The sequence below is a fragment of the Tamandua tetradactyla genome, chromosome 1 (assembly GCF_023851605.1).
Source record: "Tamandua tetradactyla isolate mTamTet1 chromosome 1, mTamTet1.pri, whole genome shotgun sequence".
Lineage (NCBI taxonomy): Eukaryota > Metazoa > Chordata > Mammalia > Pilosa > Myrmecophagidae > Tamandua > Tamandua tetradactyla.
Window position 1 is genome coordinate 146,084,116 of NC_135327.1, and position 19,682 is coordinate 146,103,797.

The 19,682-nt window shown below is 33.2% G+C and overlaps 1 protein-coding gene across 1 annotated transcript in view; it reads right to left on the reverse strand.

Annotated features, from left to right (window-relative positions):
• COG5 (component of oligomeric golgi complex 5) overlaps positions 1–19,682 on the reverse strand; it is a 429,771-nt gene that overhangs the window by 115,003 nt on the left and 295,086 nt on the right. Inside the window, exons 12-14 of the mRNA XM_077164569.1 lie at positions 12,276–12,480; positions 8,208–8,369; positions 6,746–6,845 (exon numbers count right to left, since the gene is read on the reverse strand). Coding sequence (XP_077020684.1) covers positions 6,746–6,845; positions 8,208–8,369; positions 12,276–12,480 — 467 coding nt within the window. The remainder of the gene's footprint in view (positions 1–6,745; positions 6,846–8,207; positions 8,370–12,275; positions 12,481–19,682) is intronic.

Here is a 19,682-nt window from a genome sequence, read left to right on the forward strand (position 1 = left end):
TTCTCCTCCTTCATCCTCAAGACAAAGGAGCATGCTTTTCTTGTCTTGGGGGGAATGGTTGACATCATTGCCTCAGCTTCTAAACTTTACTACTAATACATAAAAACATAAGATTATTGTAAAACCTGATATTTTAGTTGTTTCTATTTATATTTTTTCTCATTTTTTTACATTTCTTTTCTCAAGGTGTTTTCAGTATTTTGTATTTATACCTGATATTGAGGATTTTCAAGAAAATGGTTTCAAGACAACTATGATCTTCAATAAAATATATGTCAATAAAAAAGTATGCTTTTAAATAGTATAACTTTGTAAGCATATGCGAGGGAATTATATTCCTATACCTTGGGACAAGGATAGGATTAAGAGTTCTTCTTGATTACTAATATGCTTGACAAAATTTGAAAACTCTATAGAGTTACGGCTTCCAATTCCAGTAAAAATTGACCAGGTAATTCAGATTAATCCCCTTAATAATAACATAGGAAAAGGCTGATCAACATATTTAAAAAACTCTTCTGAATGCTACTGAATGCTAAAACAGCAGTGAAAAATTATGGGACAGGTTCTGATTTCCCAAGTACTTGTCAAGTCTCCATTAATTCTATTCCCAGGGATGGGCATACAATTATATCCTGTGCCACTTAATTTTGTACTCTGATTGCATTGTTGTAGTGAGCCAGACTTTTGGGAACACTGCTTATACCTCAATCAGCACAATGAGATCCTGTCCATGCTATCGGCCAAAACACCAGAGGCACCAGAACAGAGCAGAGTCTGGTTAAGGCCAGCCTACATTAGCAACAGACAGCCATGTGAGCAAACCCAGCCAAAATCAGCACAGCCACCTAGCCATCACCCATCTGATCCCAAAGGCATGAGCAAGAAGTGTTTATTATATGCTGCTAAGGTCTTGTGGTTATGTGCTAAGCAGAATCTTTGTGGCCACAGATAATACAGACTTTAAAAGATTTAAACTGATCACTGAGTTTTTAACCTTCTCCTGAAAATATCTCCTAATGAGAATAATCATTGTTTGATATTGCTCTCTGTCTTCAATATGGCTTAAGAAATCTTTGACAAACCTGCTAGTTTTATTTACTACTGATCTGGCACAGTTCCCAGAAAATTAAGCTCTTACAAGGGTGAGAAGCAAGTCAGAAAGCTCTTTAAAGGAGAGAATGATCCTGAAATAATCAGGGTAATCATCCAACATTAAGAATGGAGGGAAGAAAGAGTAAAAAATTGTCCAAAGGATCAAAAGGTTGGTAACTGATAGGGATAGTTATATTTGTATTATAGTTAAAGTGCATTTTGTATAACAGAGTCTATTAACATGTTTGATCTATTTGCACATAATTTAAAAACTCTTCCAAATGCTTCCATATTTTTAATATTTCATTAATTTTAAGTATTAGTATATGGAGCAGTATTCATGTAGATGACATTTAAATCTCCACTAAATAATTCTTTAAATCTGAAAATATTGAATTCATATCTCCATATCACCATTTAAATATCAAACATGCAGGTTTTCTTCAATTATAGGAATGTCAAGTCTCCAAATTACCTATGAAATTATTCAAAGAACAAAGCATACATTTAAAAAGATTAAAAAACAACAACACTACCTTATAGTGTTGTTTAGAACTGCTGACCTCATGTTTGGCCACTAACCTACACCGAAATTGAAAACGTCCTTTAAATGCCTTTCCTATTATTGCTTCAAATGTTCTGCAACCTAATTAAATGCCAATCTACTTTCTCACAGTTCATAACATTTGACATTTACATTAATATTCTACATACCATTCCCTGGCTCTATCAGATAATAGTTACTACTGGAAAATGCCCTAATAATTCACCTTTTAAAAGGAATACGTTGTTCCTCTGGGTGGTGCAATGGTGGCTCAGTGGCAGAATTCTCCTCTGCCATGCCAGAGACCCAGGTTTGATTCTGGGTCTCTGGAAAATATATATCTGGAAAAACTATATATATATATATATATATATATAATATATATATATATATATATTATTTTTTTTTTGCATGGGCAGGCACCAGATATCGAACCCGGGTCTCCAGCATGGCAGGTGAGAATTCTGCCACTAAGCCACTGTCGCACCACCCCCATAGTTCTCTTATATATGAATAGAATTAATATTTTCATTTCCTTTCCTTTTTGGCATGGACAGGCTCTAGGAATTGAACCCAGGTCTCTGGCATTGCAAGCAAGAATTCTGCCACTGAGCCACTGTTGTACTGCCCTTCATTTTCTTTTAACATACAAAGTAAACGCTGATTCATACTTGCCATAAGAATAACTAATAATATTTTCTTCTAAAGGCAAAATTTCAAAACTGTATATAACAAAAAAAAGTCACTATAAAATAATCAATTTGTTGATTTCAACAATAAAATATCATAATATATATACATTTACAGGTATATGCGTATTTGTATAATTTGAACACAAAGTTCTATTTAGTAACTTAATTATAACTTCATAATTACTGTCAAGAAATAGAGTAACAAAATGATGATCACACATCTATGTGATGATATTAAGAATTACTGATTGTATATGTAGAATGGAATGATTTCTAAATGTTGTGTTAGTTAATTTTTTTTAATTAATAAAAAAAAAGAAATAGAGTAACAATTTTCAGTGAAGAAACTCTAAAAAAAATGCTGATTTCATCTTCACAAAAGAGCACCTAGGAAACGGATATTCATACAACATATACTAAATTAAATACATATTAGAGGAGGTAAAATATTGCTTATAACTTACATATAAGATTTCATTGCTAAATCTTTGTTAGTTCTAAATTAAACTATAATATTATTTAACTATACATTAAGGGCATATAGGCTAAATAAACAACAGTACATTAAACATATTATGCATGTATTAAAATAGTCGATGTAGGTCTCTATATCATATCATAAAATGAATAAGCAAGTTACAAAAGAGTATGTAGAACACTACCTTACTTCTCTTTAAAAAAAAAGATGCTGTGATAGAGACAAAGGTCAGATACAGGTGGGTTTTTAAGTTTGGTCTAGAATCAAACATGGTGTGAAAGCTACTTTCAGTGCTTACTGGAATTCTATCAGTAGTTTGTAGTGGACATGCCACTTAATCTTTCTTGGCCTCAATGTGTAATGGCAGATATTATTCCATTTCATAGCACTGTTGTGAAAAAAAAGAGATAAATACATATAAATGGCGTGGCACAATGCCTGACTCACTGTTAAGTATTTAGTAACAGTAGTTATTCGTGTGGCCCAATGTTACTCTTAAAAAATGGATTCTCTAGGAACACTTAACAGTGGAAGGATCTGTGCCTATAGAGAGGTTCAGATTTACAAAGCACATACCTTTGGTGATTAAAAACAGAAAAGCCTTAGAAAAAATAAATTGTGTAATGACAAAACCGATGTCAGACTAAGGGTATAAATGTTATATGTATATAATTTATATATTTTACTCTCTACTATTTTCCAGCACATTTAAATAATGAGGTCGAAAAGAAGTAACATAATTTTCTTAAGCAGGTGGAGGAATCTATCCATCTAACACAGTGCATCTGGATGACCATAGGATCAACTTTATGGGTCTTTTTTTTTTCTGATGCGATTTAAAGGTGCAATTAAGTGTACTAAAAATGTTCTAATAGCCAAGAAACTTCCATAATTAAGCTTTAGGGTAAGAAATGTAGGATTGTGAAGAGATGCTCATTCTACATTCTCAAGATATCCTTTTTTTTTTCTTTTTTAACTTTTTTATTGTTTAATGTAACTTATATACAAAGCAAAGAAAGAAAAAAGCAATAGCTTTCAAAGCACTCTTCAACAAGTAGTTATAGGACAGACCCCAGAGTTTGTCATGGACTACCACATTATCATCTCAGATTTTTCATTCTAGCTGCTCCAGAACACTGGAGGCTAGAGGAATAAATATATATATTTTTAATCATCATGACCAACTTTCTTTGGTGAAATATAACATATATACAAAAAAGCAATAAATTTCAAAGAACAGCACAACAATTAGTTGTAGAACAGATTTCTGAGTTTGGTATAGGTTACAATTCTACAATTTTAGGTTTTATCTTCTAGCTACTCCTCGAGGTTAAAAGAAATATCAATATAATGGATTCAGCAATCATACTCGTTTGTTAAACCCCTTCTCTATATAACTCCACCATCACCTTTGATCTTTCTCCCACTCTTGAAAGGGTAGTTAAGCTATGCCCATTCTAACCTTTTCATGTTGGAAGGGCTGTCAATAATAAAGGGTAGGGAGATGGAACTAGCTGATATTTTGGAAAGGCTGGCTCCTCTAGGTTTCAGGACTTATCTGGTCCAGGGACCCATCTAGAGGTTGTAGGTTTCTAGAAAGTTACACTAGCGCACGGAACTTTTATAGAATCTCTTATATTACCCTAGGTGTTCTCTAGGATTGGCTGGAATGATTTTGGTTGGGGTTTGGCAAGTTATGAAACGCAACAATATCTAACTGAAGTTTGGGTAACAGCAACCTCCAGAGTGGCCTCTTGACTCTATTTGAACCCTCTCAGACACTGGTACCTTATTTGTTCCACTTCTTTTCCCCCTTTCGGTCAGGATAGAATTGTTGATCCCACATTGCCAGGGCTAGATTCATCCCTGGGAGTCATCTCCCACACGGCCAAGGGAGACTTTCACCCCTGGATGTCATGTCTCACATAGTTGGGAGGGCAATGATTTCACATGCAGAGCTGGGTCAAGCCACCCATCTTGAAGCAAACTTGACTTTAAAATTCTAGGCTTTCCTTTATCACAGGGCTTGAACTATTCCATTAATTAAATGATTTCTGCCACCTTTTAACCTTATGTATTTGAAGGTTACATGTTTTATCTATAAAAATACTCATCCTTGGCTCCTTTAGTTATACAAAATTTCAAGTCAACATTTCCATTTGCAGATGGAGTGCTACTTTTAAAATTTGTTTCAAGTCTTTCTTTCACTAATGACTTGATATTTAGCTATTTTTCTTTAAAATTTCTCAGTGAAGCTATTCTAAAAGAATAGAATTATGCAAGGAATAAAGAAATAAGCAATTCAAATTGAAAAACAGAGAGATAGCTGAACGTCATTAATAACCAAAGAAATAAGCATTAACACTAAAGTAGTACTTAAGTCATTAGTCAATAATACAGTTTTAAAATAAACATATGATTTGCTTTGTAATCTTATTCAATGCTTAGGCTTTCTTTGCATGATGAAAGCTGAAAAATCAAAAATTTTTTTTAAAGAATGTCAACTTAAAGTCTATTTAAAAAATGTATGTCTATAATTTTGTTTACCTTTAGCACTGTATAAAATTGTATATACATATAAAATATAGGCAGATCTGATTAACTTGAGGCCACAAACAGTTTTGCCACTTCAATCAAATACTTGTTGATATATTTTGTCAAAGCCTTTTGCTATTATTACCTAAACTGGTCACATGTTAGCATTATCATTCACTGTATGGCCCCAAAGCAAAACAAATTATATAATATTCTGGCTAATCTTTATAATATCTTCCTCAGGTGGAAATATCTCATAAAGGTTTTTTCCCTGGCATTTTCTGTAATTACACTAAATTCTATTGGAATTACTACTGAATTTTATTTATAGCAATAAACCATGTAAAGCAATGAACACTATAACAAAGCTTCTATAAACTAAGTTTGAAAGAAAAAATTAGTCATCTAATTACCTATAAAGAGCTTTCATGGTCTCAGTATGGCCAGTTTTCAAAAAAGAAAAATTTAAAAAGCACTACTAAATGATTTTTCAAAACTGCAAGAATAATTAAATGGATAAATACCACCATATTAGCAAACAAAATCTGGACATCCAAAGGAACTGAAAATAGGATGCCTCATAAAATAATTGTTACAACCAAGGACCACTGTTACAGATATTCCCTTAGTTCAATTTGTTACCAAGCTACCCTAAAAATTATTCCAGAAACAACTGGAACTATTTGGATATACACAAAGTCAGACTCCTTCATTTGTTTTGTTTCAATTGGGAGCTGTCTGAGAAGGTAAACAGAAAGTGTGCTTCACTACCTCAATAAAAAAAGCAGAGGTATCAAGATTTTTCTTATGCTTAGATTTCATTTAGCATACATACAAACTACTTAAATATGTATGCTTGACTCTAACCACTAATGTATGGAATTAAGACTATAATTCAGTTATAGAGACATGTTTAATGCATGCAAACAGCTGTTTAAAACAGAATAATTTTAAGGTTAACTTCCCATGCATGAGAGCTTTAGATTTAGAACCTTAAAGTAAATCAATATTTTTCTATACAATTTTAGCACTTTACTTCCTCCAATTATTTTCTAACAGTTCAAGTCAATTTCACGCTTGGTATCAGTGCATGAACAATATATAGAGTGAGTGGCCACATAAGAGGAGAACTTCAATCAGTAATAGACAATATCTTTAAAAAATATTTAGCCCATAATTTGCGACATGTATTTTTTAAAAAGTCTTATAAAACCTTCCTGCATTCTGAAAATATGTCAACAGTGAGTCAGAGGGCCATCTGTTATTAAAAGATACAATAGTTAACAAATTTCACTAGAGTAAAAATGCCAGTAAATTAATATTTATAATTAGTTAAGTATTGTATAAGTAGTAATTTTTAACAAACATCATGAAGGTTTACAGGTAAGGGAAATCACTTACAAGCTGCTCAGATTTTACACCATATAACTGGATAGTCTTTGCCACGTTTTTAGATACTGCTAAAGTGAGGTCGGCATCAACAGCAGCCACATTCAGTTCACTGGGGAAAACAAAAACAATTTTTAATTATTAGCATAGCATAAACTATATTTAGCAATATAGTTCATCAACAAAGTAAAGAACAGCATATATAGAGCTAAATTCAATAGCAATGTGGTGATTCTTTTTATAGATCTCACTAATTGCTTCTAAGAATTGGTTGCCCTGTTCATTTTATTCCCCTAAATTCAGCTTTAGGAGAAAGTGCTTTGAGATGGCTTTCTTAATGACCAGTTTCTCATTAATAAGAGCATAGCATGTGCGCATTCAGGCTGTGATTAAGAGAGTAAATAGTATGCAGATTTTAAAAGTAACATTCTTTCTACTACTGATAAGTACAATTAGAAGCAACACATATCAGAGACATCTGCAGGGAAATGGCAGCTTGTGAATGAAAATGATAACCCTGAAGAGACAGGCTAAAAATATAAACTACACATGATACATAAAAATACTCAGTTTCTAGAAAAATTAGGCCAATTCGTGTTTGGTATAAAATAACTTTTTTAACACATCAAGATTATAAGACTATAGTCCAAAAATTTAAAAATTTAGACTGCTAATAAAAGCATTTCACTGTCACACTTACTTTCAACTTTAACACTGGTTTAACTGGGACATTTAATGTAACTACCAAAAAAGAATTTTACAAAAGACCACGGAAAGAATATCAAGAGTTGAAAATTGCATGAAAACTCATTCACAGATGGAAAAGCAAGAAAAGTGATCGTGGTCTCTGAAGTAGCAGAATAAACTTCGTGTTCAACAGATTCTCTTTTTGAAGTTGAAGGGGTATAAAACACTAGCACATACTACGGGTGACAAAATGCCCTTTTATATAGCACTGACACACTATTTCATTAATGTTCATTTTTAAATATAATTAAATTCTGGCTATGATGGTCAGGTTATTGAGTGAGCTGGGCCAGGTGATACTGCCCAGTAGTCTGGTCAAGCAAGCACTGGCCTATCTGTTGCTGTGAGGATATTTCACGGACTTAAATCATGAGCACACTGGCTGCATACACAGCTGAGTGCATCTGCAATCAGCTAGGGGAATATCTTCCACAATGAGTGATGCTTAATCTAATCACTGGAAGGCTTTTTAACAAGGATTCAGAAAAGACAATTATCTTTTTCCTGCTTCAGTCAGCCAGCCTTTCCTGAGAGTTCATTTAGGACCTTCATTAGAGCTGCCAGTTCGCAACCTGCCCTACAGATCATGGACTCTTACATCTCCACGGCTGCATGAGACACTTTTACAAATTAAGGTTAAAAGAAATATCAATATAATGGATTCAGCAATCATACTCGTTTGTTAAACCCCTTCTCTATATAACTCCACTATATAAAAAATACATACCTTGCTATAGTTTTAAAGATACCATCAAGTTCATCAGAGGAAGGAGGATTTCTACCACCAGGGGGAAAAACCAAGTTGACTGGATCAAAGAGTCGAGACACAGATTTTGATAGATAAGCAGCTTCATAGGGTTGCAGTGAGTCTTTCAAAGCCTTTTCTGGACTGATGGAAACAAAATTTGTTAAAAAAAAAAATCAAATTATACAAAACTCAATAAATGTTAATGTGTCAGGTTGTAAAAAAATAAATATATCTCCTGTATAAAATGTAAATCTACATTAACAACAAAAATAATCAGTTTTAATATGTATAAATATATTTACAAATAAATTTCACAATGAAACTTGATGAAGGACTACATAGACATTTCAATTTACATGTAAGTACTAACACCAAATGCTTGTAATGTACCAATGCCTTAATGTATTAAGTCTGGCACTTGAAACTATAAGAATAACAGTGAAATTTTATTAATTCAAATGGGACTAAGTCTTTCTTGGCAAATCCTATCTTCATGGTATATCAAAAAATACACGAGAGGCAACTCTCTTAAATTTCACTCTCTGAGAGGCAAGTGTACTGATCTAGATTTTTATCAATGTTCCCTTCCCCAAACTGCTACTAACAAGAGAATTGGACAAAAAACAAAAACAAGACTATTTGTCTAAGTCCATCAATCACATAAATACACTGATTAGAGTTCTTAAAGAATTTGTTTCACAATATTCTTTACAAATTAAATTCAACTTTCTAAACACTACTTCCCTCCTTCCCTCCTCCTTCAATAACTTGTGCTGATTCTCATTTAACAAACTTCTCACATTCTTCCATTGAAAGTTACTATCAATGTCTGCATGTTTATAACCATTATTTCCATCTGCATTCTTAGTTCAGTATCTTCTCACCTCAGCCCTATCTACAATCCATCTACCAGCCCATCTACTACATCCCCACCCCCTTTGGAGAACAAATTCCCTTTCATTCTGAACCTTGAAAGCATCTAACCTGCTCCTTCAGACATATGAAGCCTGGCTTTCTTCTTTCCTCAATTTTCCAGTCAACTGACAAGAACGAGGCCAGAATGCTCTTGGCTCCTATATCATAAATCCACAGCTGTCTCTTAGTACTTTCTCATTCAATAAGTATTTCACTCAACACCTATTTACTAAGATTACTATGTACCAGGCACTTTGTTAAGTGCTAGCAAGATATAAAGTGGTTAACAGTCTAGTGCAGAAATGAACAAATAAAGTATTAACTATAGTAACTTCTATAACGAAGATACAAAGAGAACAATGGGAGCATGGGAGAATTAGTGTCAAGATCTATCTGAGGTAATCTATTAAAGTTCATGCCAACTATTTAAATGTCTTTTCCACCTTGCCCTTTTCACTTACTGTCCTTAAGAAGTTTCTCCTCTCTTCCTTGGAAGCTTTAGTCTGAATTCATTAAGTACTAACATTCTTCCCTTTCTCTAAATGTACTGCAAAGATCTGTGGTTATTACAGTTTCAAATCAGAAAACTTTTCTAAAACTTGTCCTCTATTAGAAGTCTACATTTATAATAACCGTATTTTAGTTTTACCACACAGCTTACGTATTTGGGCCATCATTTTTTAAAGTTTTATTTTTTATTTGTTGTTGTTTTGTTGATTTCTTTGTTTGTTTGAGGATTTGTTTGAGCCAGGAATCCAACCTGGGTCTCCCGCATGTCAGGTGAGAATCTATCACTGAACTACCCTCACACCCCTTGGGTCTTCATTTTGAACTGCTTTAGCTTTAAGATCTCCAAGCCTGAAGACAACTTTCCACATCTTTCACTTTCCTCTTTGTCCTTCCCTCCTACAATATTATTAAATTCTTTAATAATAGAATTTGCCAGGCACTGTTCTAGGTATAGAAAATAAACAATAAACTCGACTAAAAAATTCCCTGGCCTCATAAAGCCTACATGCTAGTGAGGGAGATAGATAAAAAAGATAAATAATTTTTAAAAAGTTAAATATGAAAATGATAGAAAGTGACAAGTACTTAAAAAAAATAAAGCAAGGAAGAGAGAGAATATGCTTGAGTCTTTTTTCTCTTCCAGTTTAGATAGGATGACATAAGGAAGCTTTACCTTAAAAACCTGAAGGAAAAGAGGGAGCAAGTTATACAGATTTCCATAGGAAGAACCAATATATTTGTAACAGCTTTGAAAGGCAGGGAATAAGAGAAATAAGTATGCTAATGAGAGCACCTTGAAATGACGATTGTGGGTAAAGATGGACATAAGACCTGGTGTCCATCCGCTGTTACTAAGAAAATTTTACTTAAATAAAAAATAAATTGGTTTTATTAAACATTTATACAAACCTCTCAATTTCAAGAGACTGTAAATTCTACTTTTGCTGCCCTTTACTCTCTATAGGTGACCACACACATCTACTTTACAGGAAGACCAAAGCCATCTGCCATGAGCTTCCTCAATTAGGCACTTGCCTAGTTTTTCCTACCTCATGTAACTACATCTTTCCTCTAAGATTCTCCTTTTATCTCAAAGAAAACAACAGCTTTACTCTTTTCTCACATCAAAACTTCTCAAAAAGAACTGCCTGTATTTCTTCCTTTCCTATTCTTGCTTTAATCCAATTCTAATAATGCTTTTGTAGGAGACATATAGCTCTCCAGCAACCTTCATCTTCATCAAGAAGTTAACTTTTTAGTTCTAATCTTCTTCAACCTCTACGTAGAACGTGACATAGCAGACTATTCTTCCTCTAAATTTAATTATCTCATTATTGGAGGTTTTACACTATGAGTTTTCCTCCTATCTCACCTTTCTGTTTTCTTCTCAGTTTCCTTTGCAGGTTGGTACTCCTCTGCCCAAAGAATAAATGCTGAAGTGCCTGTCCTAAGGCCAAGGTTCTCGTTTCTTTCTACATGCAGGTCCCTATGTAATCTCCAATCCCATGATTAAGAAAAAAAATCTCTATGATTGTCAAAAACATATTTTAGCTCTGGTTCATGTTCAAATGCTTTCCAACAACTCTATTGCATCTCCAATTCAACAGTCTCAAAATAAAAACCTCAATTCAACATCATTCCCTTGAAAAAAAACAGTAACGGTCTTGCAGTCTCAACAGCTTCTTTCAACTTGTCTAGGCGTTATCCTTGATTCCTCTTGTTCTCTCACATTCAAACTATCACCAAATTCTTTTGGTATACCCTCCAAAATATATCTTGAATAAATCTAACCATTTTCCACCATCTCATCTGCTATATTACCTCTTCTCTGGACTTAAAAAAAAAATAGCTTCCATTTCCTTTTTTTCTCTCCTTTAGTTGTCATAGAAGCCAGAGTGCTAATTTTAAAACATGTATCAGTCTGTAACATTCCTCTGTTTAAAAGCAACTGTTCCTAATTGCATAAGAATAAACTCCAAACTTCTTAACGGCTATGATAAGGCATACAAGCCAACTAATTGATCTGGTGCTCGAATAAAAATAATTAAAAAATACTCTCTCAGTTTTGAAGGAAAAACTGAATTGGGCTGGACTTATTAAGATGGTATATGGGTTTCCAATGTGACTCCTTCCTATGACTATGTATAGTATACTTTACCTAAGAGATTTTCAGGGTAATTTTGACTCAATTTTCTTCTATAATGCTGATTAAGAACCTACCTTACCATAAAAGATGTGTCTTTCTTAGAGTCCCTGAACATACCAGTTTTCTTTATATCAAATTTATGCCCATGGTCCATCAATATGATGCCATCTGATGTGATTACAGGTATATCATAATATCAATTAAAAGGCAGTAACATATATGCTCATCTCCTAGCTACTAACTAGTCACACTATTTGGTATTATGTTTTAAAACTGCTTCTCTCAAGAACCAGACTGTTCAAGTAAGGATGATGTTTGACTTCTTCAATTAAAAGAGTTGCACGGTATTTTAAGGCAGACAAATAAATAACAATTACTACAAAAATTTAGAGGATTAACCTATTTACAGTTTATAAAAATAAAAGACAAAAATCCTTAACATGCCAATAAACATAGGTCCAACGAAACAAACATACTCATAATCCAACTTTTCTGTTATGGACATGTCTTGTTTATTATCTTCCATGTGCTGTAAGTCGACACAGAGGTCTGTAGTTCCACTTGCATTAAAATTCCCTGAAATATTTTGACTGTATTGCTGAAGACGCTTCCATAAGTCGTTATAAAGGCGCAATAATTTAGGATATTCTCCTTCAAATGCCTGTTTCAAAAACATAGAAGCTGCCAAGCAAAACAATGACATGGATTAGAAAAATGATAAAATAATAAAATCCACAAAATAAATGTTTCTTTTGAATATGAAGATGATGTCACAAATAGTTTATACTTTAGGACAAATCAAAGATGTTACCTAAGGATGTTATTTACAGTAATACTAGTAACAGTAATTTTCCTGTCAGACTATTAACAGTATTTGATGCATGGATCATACAGCTTACAATTTAATCTACGTAAAAAAAAGAAAAATCCTCATATGTATAAATTTTTGAATTCCTTATCTAAATAGCTGATAGAACAGTAGATTGAAAATCAGAAAGGATATAGAAGACCTGAATAACACTAACATCCAAATGACTTAACAGGCATTTATACAATATTTTATGGCCCAAATAGCAAAACATATATTCTCCTCAACTGCACATGGAACATTTACCAAGACAGATGATATTTAGCACCATAAAACAAGTCTGAATAAATTTAAAAGTTATACGTCATATGAATGTTTCCTAACCAAAATAGATTTAGATTAGAAATTAATAAGAAATCTGAAAAATTCCCAAATATTTAGAAATTCAGTAACACACATCTAAGTAATTTCTGCATCAAAAAAGAAATCAAAAGGAAAATAAAGTATTTTGAACCAAATTAAAACAACAGCTCAATAAATCAAAATTTGAGGTATGCCACTAAAGGGAAACATGGGAGAAATTTATACAAATGCCTACGTTAAAAAAGACAAAAGGCAATGAATAAGCAACCTCAGCTTCTACCTTAAAGAACATAAAAAAACAGGAGCAAATAAAATCCAAAGTAAACAGAAGAAAGAAAATAATAAAGATTTGAGTAGGTATCGATGAAATAGAAAACAGATAAACATTGAAATAAAAAACTGGTTTTTAGAAAAAATGAATAAAATTCACAAGCTTCTAGCTAGACATTTTAGGAAAACAGAGAGAAGAAACAAATTAGCCATATTAGAAATGAGAGAGGTGACCTCATTACATATTCTGCAGAAATAAAAAGGATAATAGTAGAATTAAGAACAACTTCATGTGAATAAATTTGACAACTTCAAAGAAATGTAGAAATTCATTGAAAGAGACAAACTACAAAGCTCTCTCTGAAGAATAGATACATTGAATATCCCTGAAACTATTAAAGAAATTGAAATTTTAGTTAATAATTCTACATACACACATACACACACACTTCAAAAACCTTGCAGGGCCAGGTGGCTTCAGTGGTGAATTCTACCGAACAACTGAAGAAAGAAATAATACCAATTTGAAATAATCTCTTTCATTTAACAGAAGAGGAGGGAATAATTCCCAACTTATTCTGTAAGGCCAGCATTACCCAGACACCAAAATCAAAGACATCACAGAAACAAACAAAATAAAACATAAAACAGAGCAATATCTGTAATGAATACAGATGTAAAAATTTTAAACAAAATTTCAGCAAATCTACCCAACAATACATAAAAAAAAGAGTAATAGATTGTGATCAATGGAGTAAATTGATAAATTTAAGGTGGGTTTAACATGGGAACCTCAAACAATTTAATTCATTATATTAACAAATTAATATGATCATTTCAATAGATGCAGAAAAACCACTGACAAACTTCAATGATTCACCCCTGATAAAAACACTCAGCAAGACTTAATCCTTTCATAATAAAATCAGAAACATGGAAAGGATATCTGCTGTTACTATTTCTATTCAAAGTTGTCCTGGAGGTGAATTAGGTGAGGGAAAAAAGACATTAAGATTGGAAAGGCAGGGATAACTTTATTCTTAAATGAGATAACTTTATTCATAAATGACATGGCAATATGGCTATTTATGTAGATAATTTGATGGAATCTACAGAAAAGTCACTAGATTTAGCAGATGAGTTTAGCAAGATTGCAAGCTGTATGATCAATATGCAAAACTCAATTTCTATGTACCAGCAATCAACAACCAGAAACTGAAGTTTAGAAAAATAATACAATTTATAATAGCATTGAAAATAAAAAATATTTAGAGATAAATCTAATAAAAGATGGGAAAGAACTGTATACTGAAAACTACAAAATAGTGCTGAAAAAAATTAAAGATGACCAAAAAAAAAGAGATATCACATTTATAGGTCAGAATATTCAATATAATTAAGATATATATCTTCCAAAATTAATCTATACCTTAAATTCATTCCCAATTAAAATCAACACATGCTTTTTTTAGAAAAAGAAATTGACAAAATGATTCTAAAATTCATACGAAAATACAAAGATCTAGATTAGCCAAAACACCTTTGAAAATGAAGAACAAAGTTGGATCACTGATATACCTGATTTCAATATTCAGAAAACTATAAAAATCAAAACAATGGTAATAGTGTCAAGATATTAGAATAGAGAAGGCTGGAAGAAAGAAAACGATCATATAAACTACATATGTCCTTTCATCTCTGTTTAACTCAGTGTAAGAATTGGGATGAGTCTGAGGTCATTCTTATTACAATGAATTGAAGATGTCAGAGATGGGAATATATTCAAGCGTAGATATTTTAACTAGAGGTTTTCCCAAGAACCATTACTATCAATTAGTGTTTGACTTTCTTTAAAGGAATTAACATTTTCAAAAATTATTTATTAGTTTGGGTTGACTATGCTTCTGTTTAAGAATGTAAGTTAAATGAAAGCAGGGATATTATTTGACTTATTTATCTCTGTAGTTACTTTACCTAGAATCACACTAAACATTGAATATTTGAATGAAAAAATGAAGTCTGGATGGCAGCACATTTGTTTGAAACAAAAATGATTATTGAATATTTGAAGCCTACTGCTGAGACCTATTGCTCAGAAAAAAATTATTTTCAAAATATTACATGCTCATTGACAATGCACACGGTAACACAAAAGCACCTATGGAGTCCTACAATAAGATGAATGTTCTTTTCATGTCTGCTAAAACAACATCCATTCTGCAACTAATGGATCAAAGAGTAATTTCGACTTGCTAGTCTTATTACTGAAAAAATACATTTTATAAGGCTATAACTGCCATGGATGATTATTCCTCTGATGGACCTAGGCGAAGGCAATTGAAATCTTTCTGGAAATTATCCCTTTACCCCTCTAGATACCATTGAGAACATCTGTGATTCATGGGAGGAAGTAAAAATATTAACATTAACAGGAGTGTCAAAGAAATTTACTTTAACACTCATGGATGACTTTTTGACAAAAGAATTTAGTGGAAGAAATGAGTAAAGATGTGGTGGAAATAGCAAGAGAAATAGAATTAGAAATGGGGCCTGAAGAGGTAAATGAACTGGTGCAATTTCATGATAAAACTTGAATGGATAAGGAGATGCTTCATATGGATGAGCAAAGAAAGTGGCTTCTTGAAAATGCATCTACTCCTGGCAAACATGCTGTGAACATTGTTGAAATGACAATAAAGGATTTAAAATTAAAACTAAGAACTTAGTTCCTAGAGCAGTGGCAGGGTTTGAGAAGAATGACTCCAATACTGAAAGAAGTTCTCTTGTGGATCAAATGCTATCAAATAGCATCACATACCACAGAGAAATATTTCATGAAAGGAAGTGGCAAATTTTATTGTTGTCATATTTTAAGAAATTGCCACAGCCACATTAGCCTTCAGCAATCACCACCCTGATCCATAGTTATCAACATTGAGGCAATACTATCAACTAGTAAAAAAGATCATGGCTCACTGAATGATCAGATGAGCGTTAACATCTTGTAGCAATAAACTACTGTTTAATAGAGGCTCATTTAGACATAATGCTATTGTACACAACAGATTACAATTCGGTGCAAACATATCTTTACATTCACTGGAGAATCAAAATATTCATGTGACTTGCTTTATTGTGATGGTTTCGAAACAGACCTTTAATATTTCTGAGGTATGTCTATATAAAGTTATAAAAAGTTATAACTTAACTTCCTGAAGAATTGCCAACTTCTTTTCCAAAGCAGCAACACCATCACATGTTGCCACAATGATGAATTAATTTTCCTATTTTTCCATATACTCGCCAATACCCACAATTTTCAGGGGTTTTTTTTTTGTTGCTGTTGTTAATAACAGTCATTCTTTTGGTGTAAAATATCACTGTGGTTTTGATTTGCATTTCCCTAATGTTTAATGATTTTGATCCTGTTTCATGTGCTTTTTGGCCATTTGTTCCTCTTTGGAAAAATATCTACTAAGTGATTCTTTTGCTTATTTTAAAATTGTCATTTTATTGCCGAGTTGAGGGATTTCTTTATATAGGCTGGATATTAAACCCTTATTGGACATGTGATTTACAAATATTTTCTCCCAGGGTGTAGGTTGTCATTTTACTTTGATGATAAAGTCCTTTGATGTACAAAAGATTTAACACTGATGAGGTGCCCTTTCCTATTTATTATAATGTTGACTGTGAAATGGTTGTAAATTCTAAGAAACCAATGCCTAACACTAGATCTTGAAGATACTTCTGTAAGTTTTCTCCTAGGGACTTTATGGTCCTGGCATGTTTAGGTCTTTGATTCATTTTGAGTTAATTTTTGTATAGGGGGTGAGATACGAGTCCTCTCTTTCGTACTTCTGGATATGGATATGCAGTTCTTCTAGCACCACTTCTTGAAGAGACTGTTCCATCCTAGGTGAGTTGACTTGGAAGTCATGTCAAAAATCAACTGACCACAGATGTCCCAATTAAAGTAAGTTTATAGAAATGTCTAATCTAAGGCATCCAGGGAAAGATACCTTGATTCAAGAAGGCTGATGAAGTTCAGGGTTTCTCTCTCAAGTGGAAAGGCACACAGCGAACATGGTCAGAGTTTCTCTCTTGGCTGGAAGGGCACATGGCGAACACAGCATCATCTGCTAGTCCTCTCCAGCTCCCTGGGAGGTATTTTCCTTCCTCATTTCCGAAAGTTGCTGGCCAGTGGACTCTCTGCTTCGTGGTTCTGTAGCATTCTCTGTTGTCTTTCTCTGCTGTCTCTGAATCTCCTTTCTCTGAAATGTTTCTTTTTTTATAGGATTCCAGGAAAGTAATCAAGACACACACAAATGGGTGGAGACAGGTCTCCACCTAATCTAGTTTAACAACCAGTCTTGAATGAGTCACATCTCCAGGGAAATGATCTAAAGTTTGGAACATACAGCACTGAATAGGGATTACAAGGCTGATTAGGATTAACATGGCTTTTCTAAGGTACATAAACCTTTTCTAATCAGCACAGGTAGGCTATGCTTCTCTGCTATATATATAAACTTCACAAGACCAAGCCTCAAGATCAAGAGCCTGGTCTATTGGTTTGAGTGTCGCTAATGTTAGGAACAGTATCCAGGGTTTCCCTGGTGGTGAAGTTTAATAGTTCCATAGTTCTAATACAATGCTGAATAACAGTGGTGACAGAATCTTTCGATTGTTCCCCATCTTACGGGGAAAGCTTTCAGTCTCTCATCATTTAGTATGATGTTGGCTATGGGTTTTTCATATATGTCCTTTATTATATTGAGGGGGCTAGTTTTGATTCCTACCTTCTGAAGTGTTATTAATATCAGGAAAGAATGTTCAATTTTATTGAATTTTTCAGTAGCAATCAAGATGATCATGTTATTTTTCCCTTTTGATTTATTAATGTGCTGCATTACACTAATTGATTTTCTTGTGTTGAAACATCCTTGCATCCTGGAATAACCCCACTTGGTTGTGGTGTATAATTATTTTAATCTGTTGTTGGATTCGATTTGCTAGTATTTTATTGAGAATTTTTCTGTTTATTAGGGTAATCGACCTATAGTTTTCCTTTTTTATAGCATCTTTACCTGGTTTTGGTATTAAAGTGATGTTAGCCTCATAAAATGAGTAAGGTAAAGTTCCTTTTTCTTCACTTATTTGGAAAAATTAGAGCAGGATTGGTGTTAGTTCTTTCTGGAATGTTTGATAAAATTCCCCTGTGAAGTCTTCTGGCTCTGGGCTTTTCATTGCAGTAATATTTCTGAGGACTGATTGAAGCTCTTCACTTGTGATTGGCTTGTTAAGCTCTTCTATTTCTTCTTAAGTCTGTATAGCTTGTTTGTGTGTTTCCAGAAATTATCCATTTCGTCTATGTTGTCTAGTTTGTTGACATATAGTTGTGGATAGTATCCTCTTATGATGTTTTTCTTAAATTTCTTCAGGGTCTGTGGGAATGAATTCTCCCTCCTCCCACCATTTCTGATTATTTTTTTGTTTTTGCATCCTCTCTCTTTTCTTTGTTAGCCTTACTAGTGGGCCATCGATTTTTGGGGTTTTTTTGGTCACCAATTGTATTGACTTTTTTCAAAGAACCAACTTGTGGTTTTATTGATTCTTTCTATTGGTCTTTTGTTCTCCCATTCATTTAATTCTGCTTTAACCTTTGCTATTTCTATTCCTCTATTTGCTTTGTGGCTAGTTTGTGGTTCCTTCTCTAGTTAGTCCAGGTGAGCACTTAAGTACTTGATTTTAGCTCTTTATTTTTTTTTAACGTAGGCATTTAGGACAATAAATTTCCCTCCTAGCACAGCCTTTGCTGCATCCCATAAGCTCTGTTATGTTGTATTCTCTTCTTCATTCATCTCCAGATAGCTTCCGATTCCTCTAGCAATTTCTTTATGGACCCGCTGTTTATTTAATAGTGTGTTATTTAATATCCATAACTTTGTGCAAGTTTTTTTTTGTTGGATAATGATTTCCAGCTTCATTCCACTGTGATCAGAGAAAGTGCTTTGAATAATTCCAATGTTTTTAAGTTTACAAAGAAAGACCTGTTTGTACCCCAGCATATGATCTATCATGGAGAATGTACCATGGGCAATAGAAGAAGAATTTATATCCTGGTGTTTTGGGGTGCAACAACCTATATAAGTCTGTTAGTTGTAATTCATTTATCAAATTATTTTTCTGTTTCCTTGTTGATCCTCTGTCTGGTTCTTCTATCTACAGAGAAGAGTACTGTATTGAAGTTTCCTGTTACTGCTGAAATGTCTATCGCTTCCATCAGTTTTGCTTTGTCTCATGTACTTTGGAGTTTCTTGACTGGGAGCATAAACATTTATGATTGCTATTTTTTCTTGGAGAATTGTCCCTTTTATTAATATATAGTGTCCTTCTTTGTCTCTTATGATGTCTTTACATCTGAAGGCTATTTTGTGTG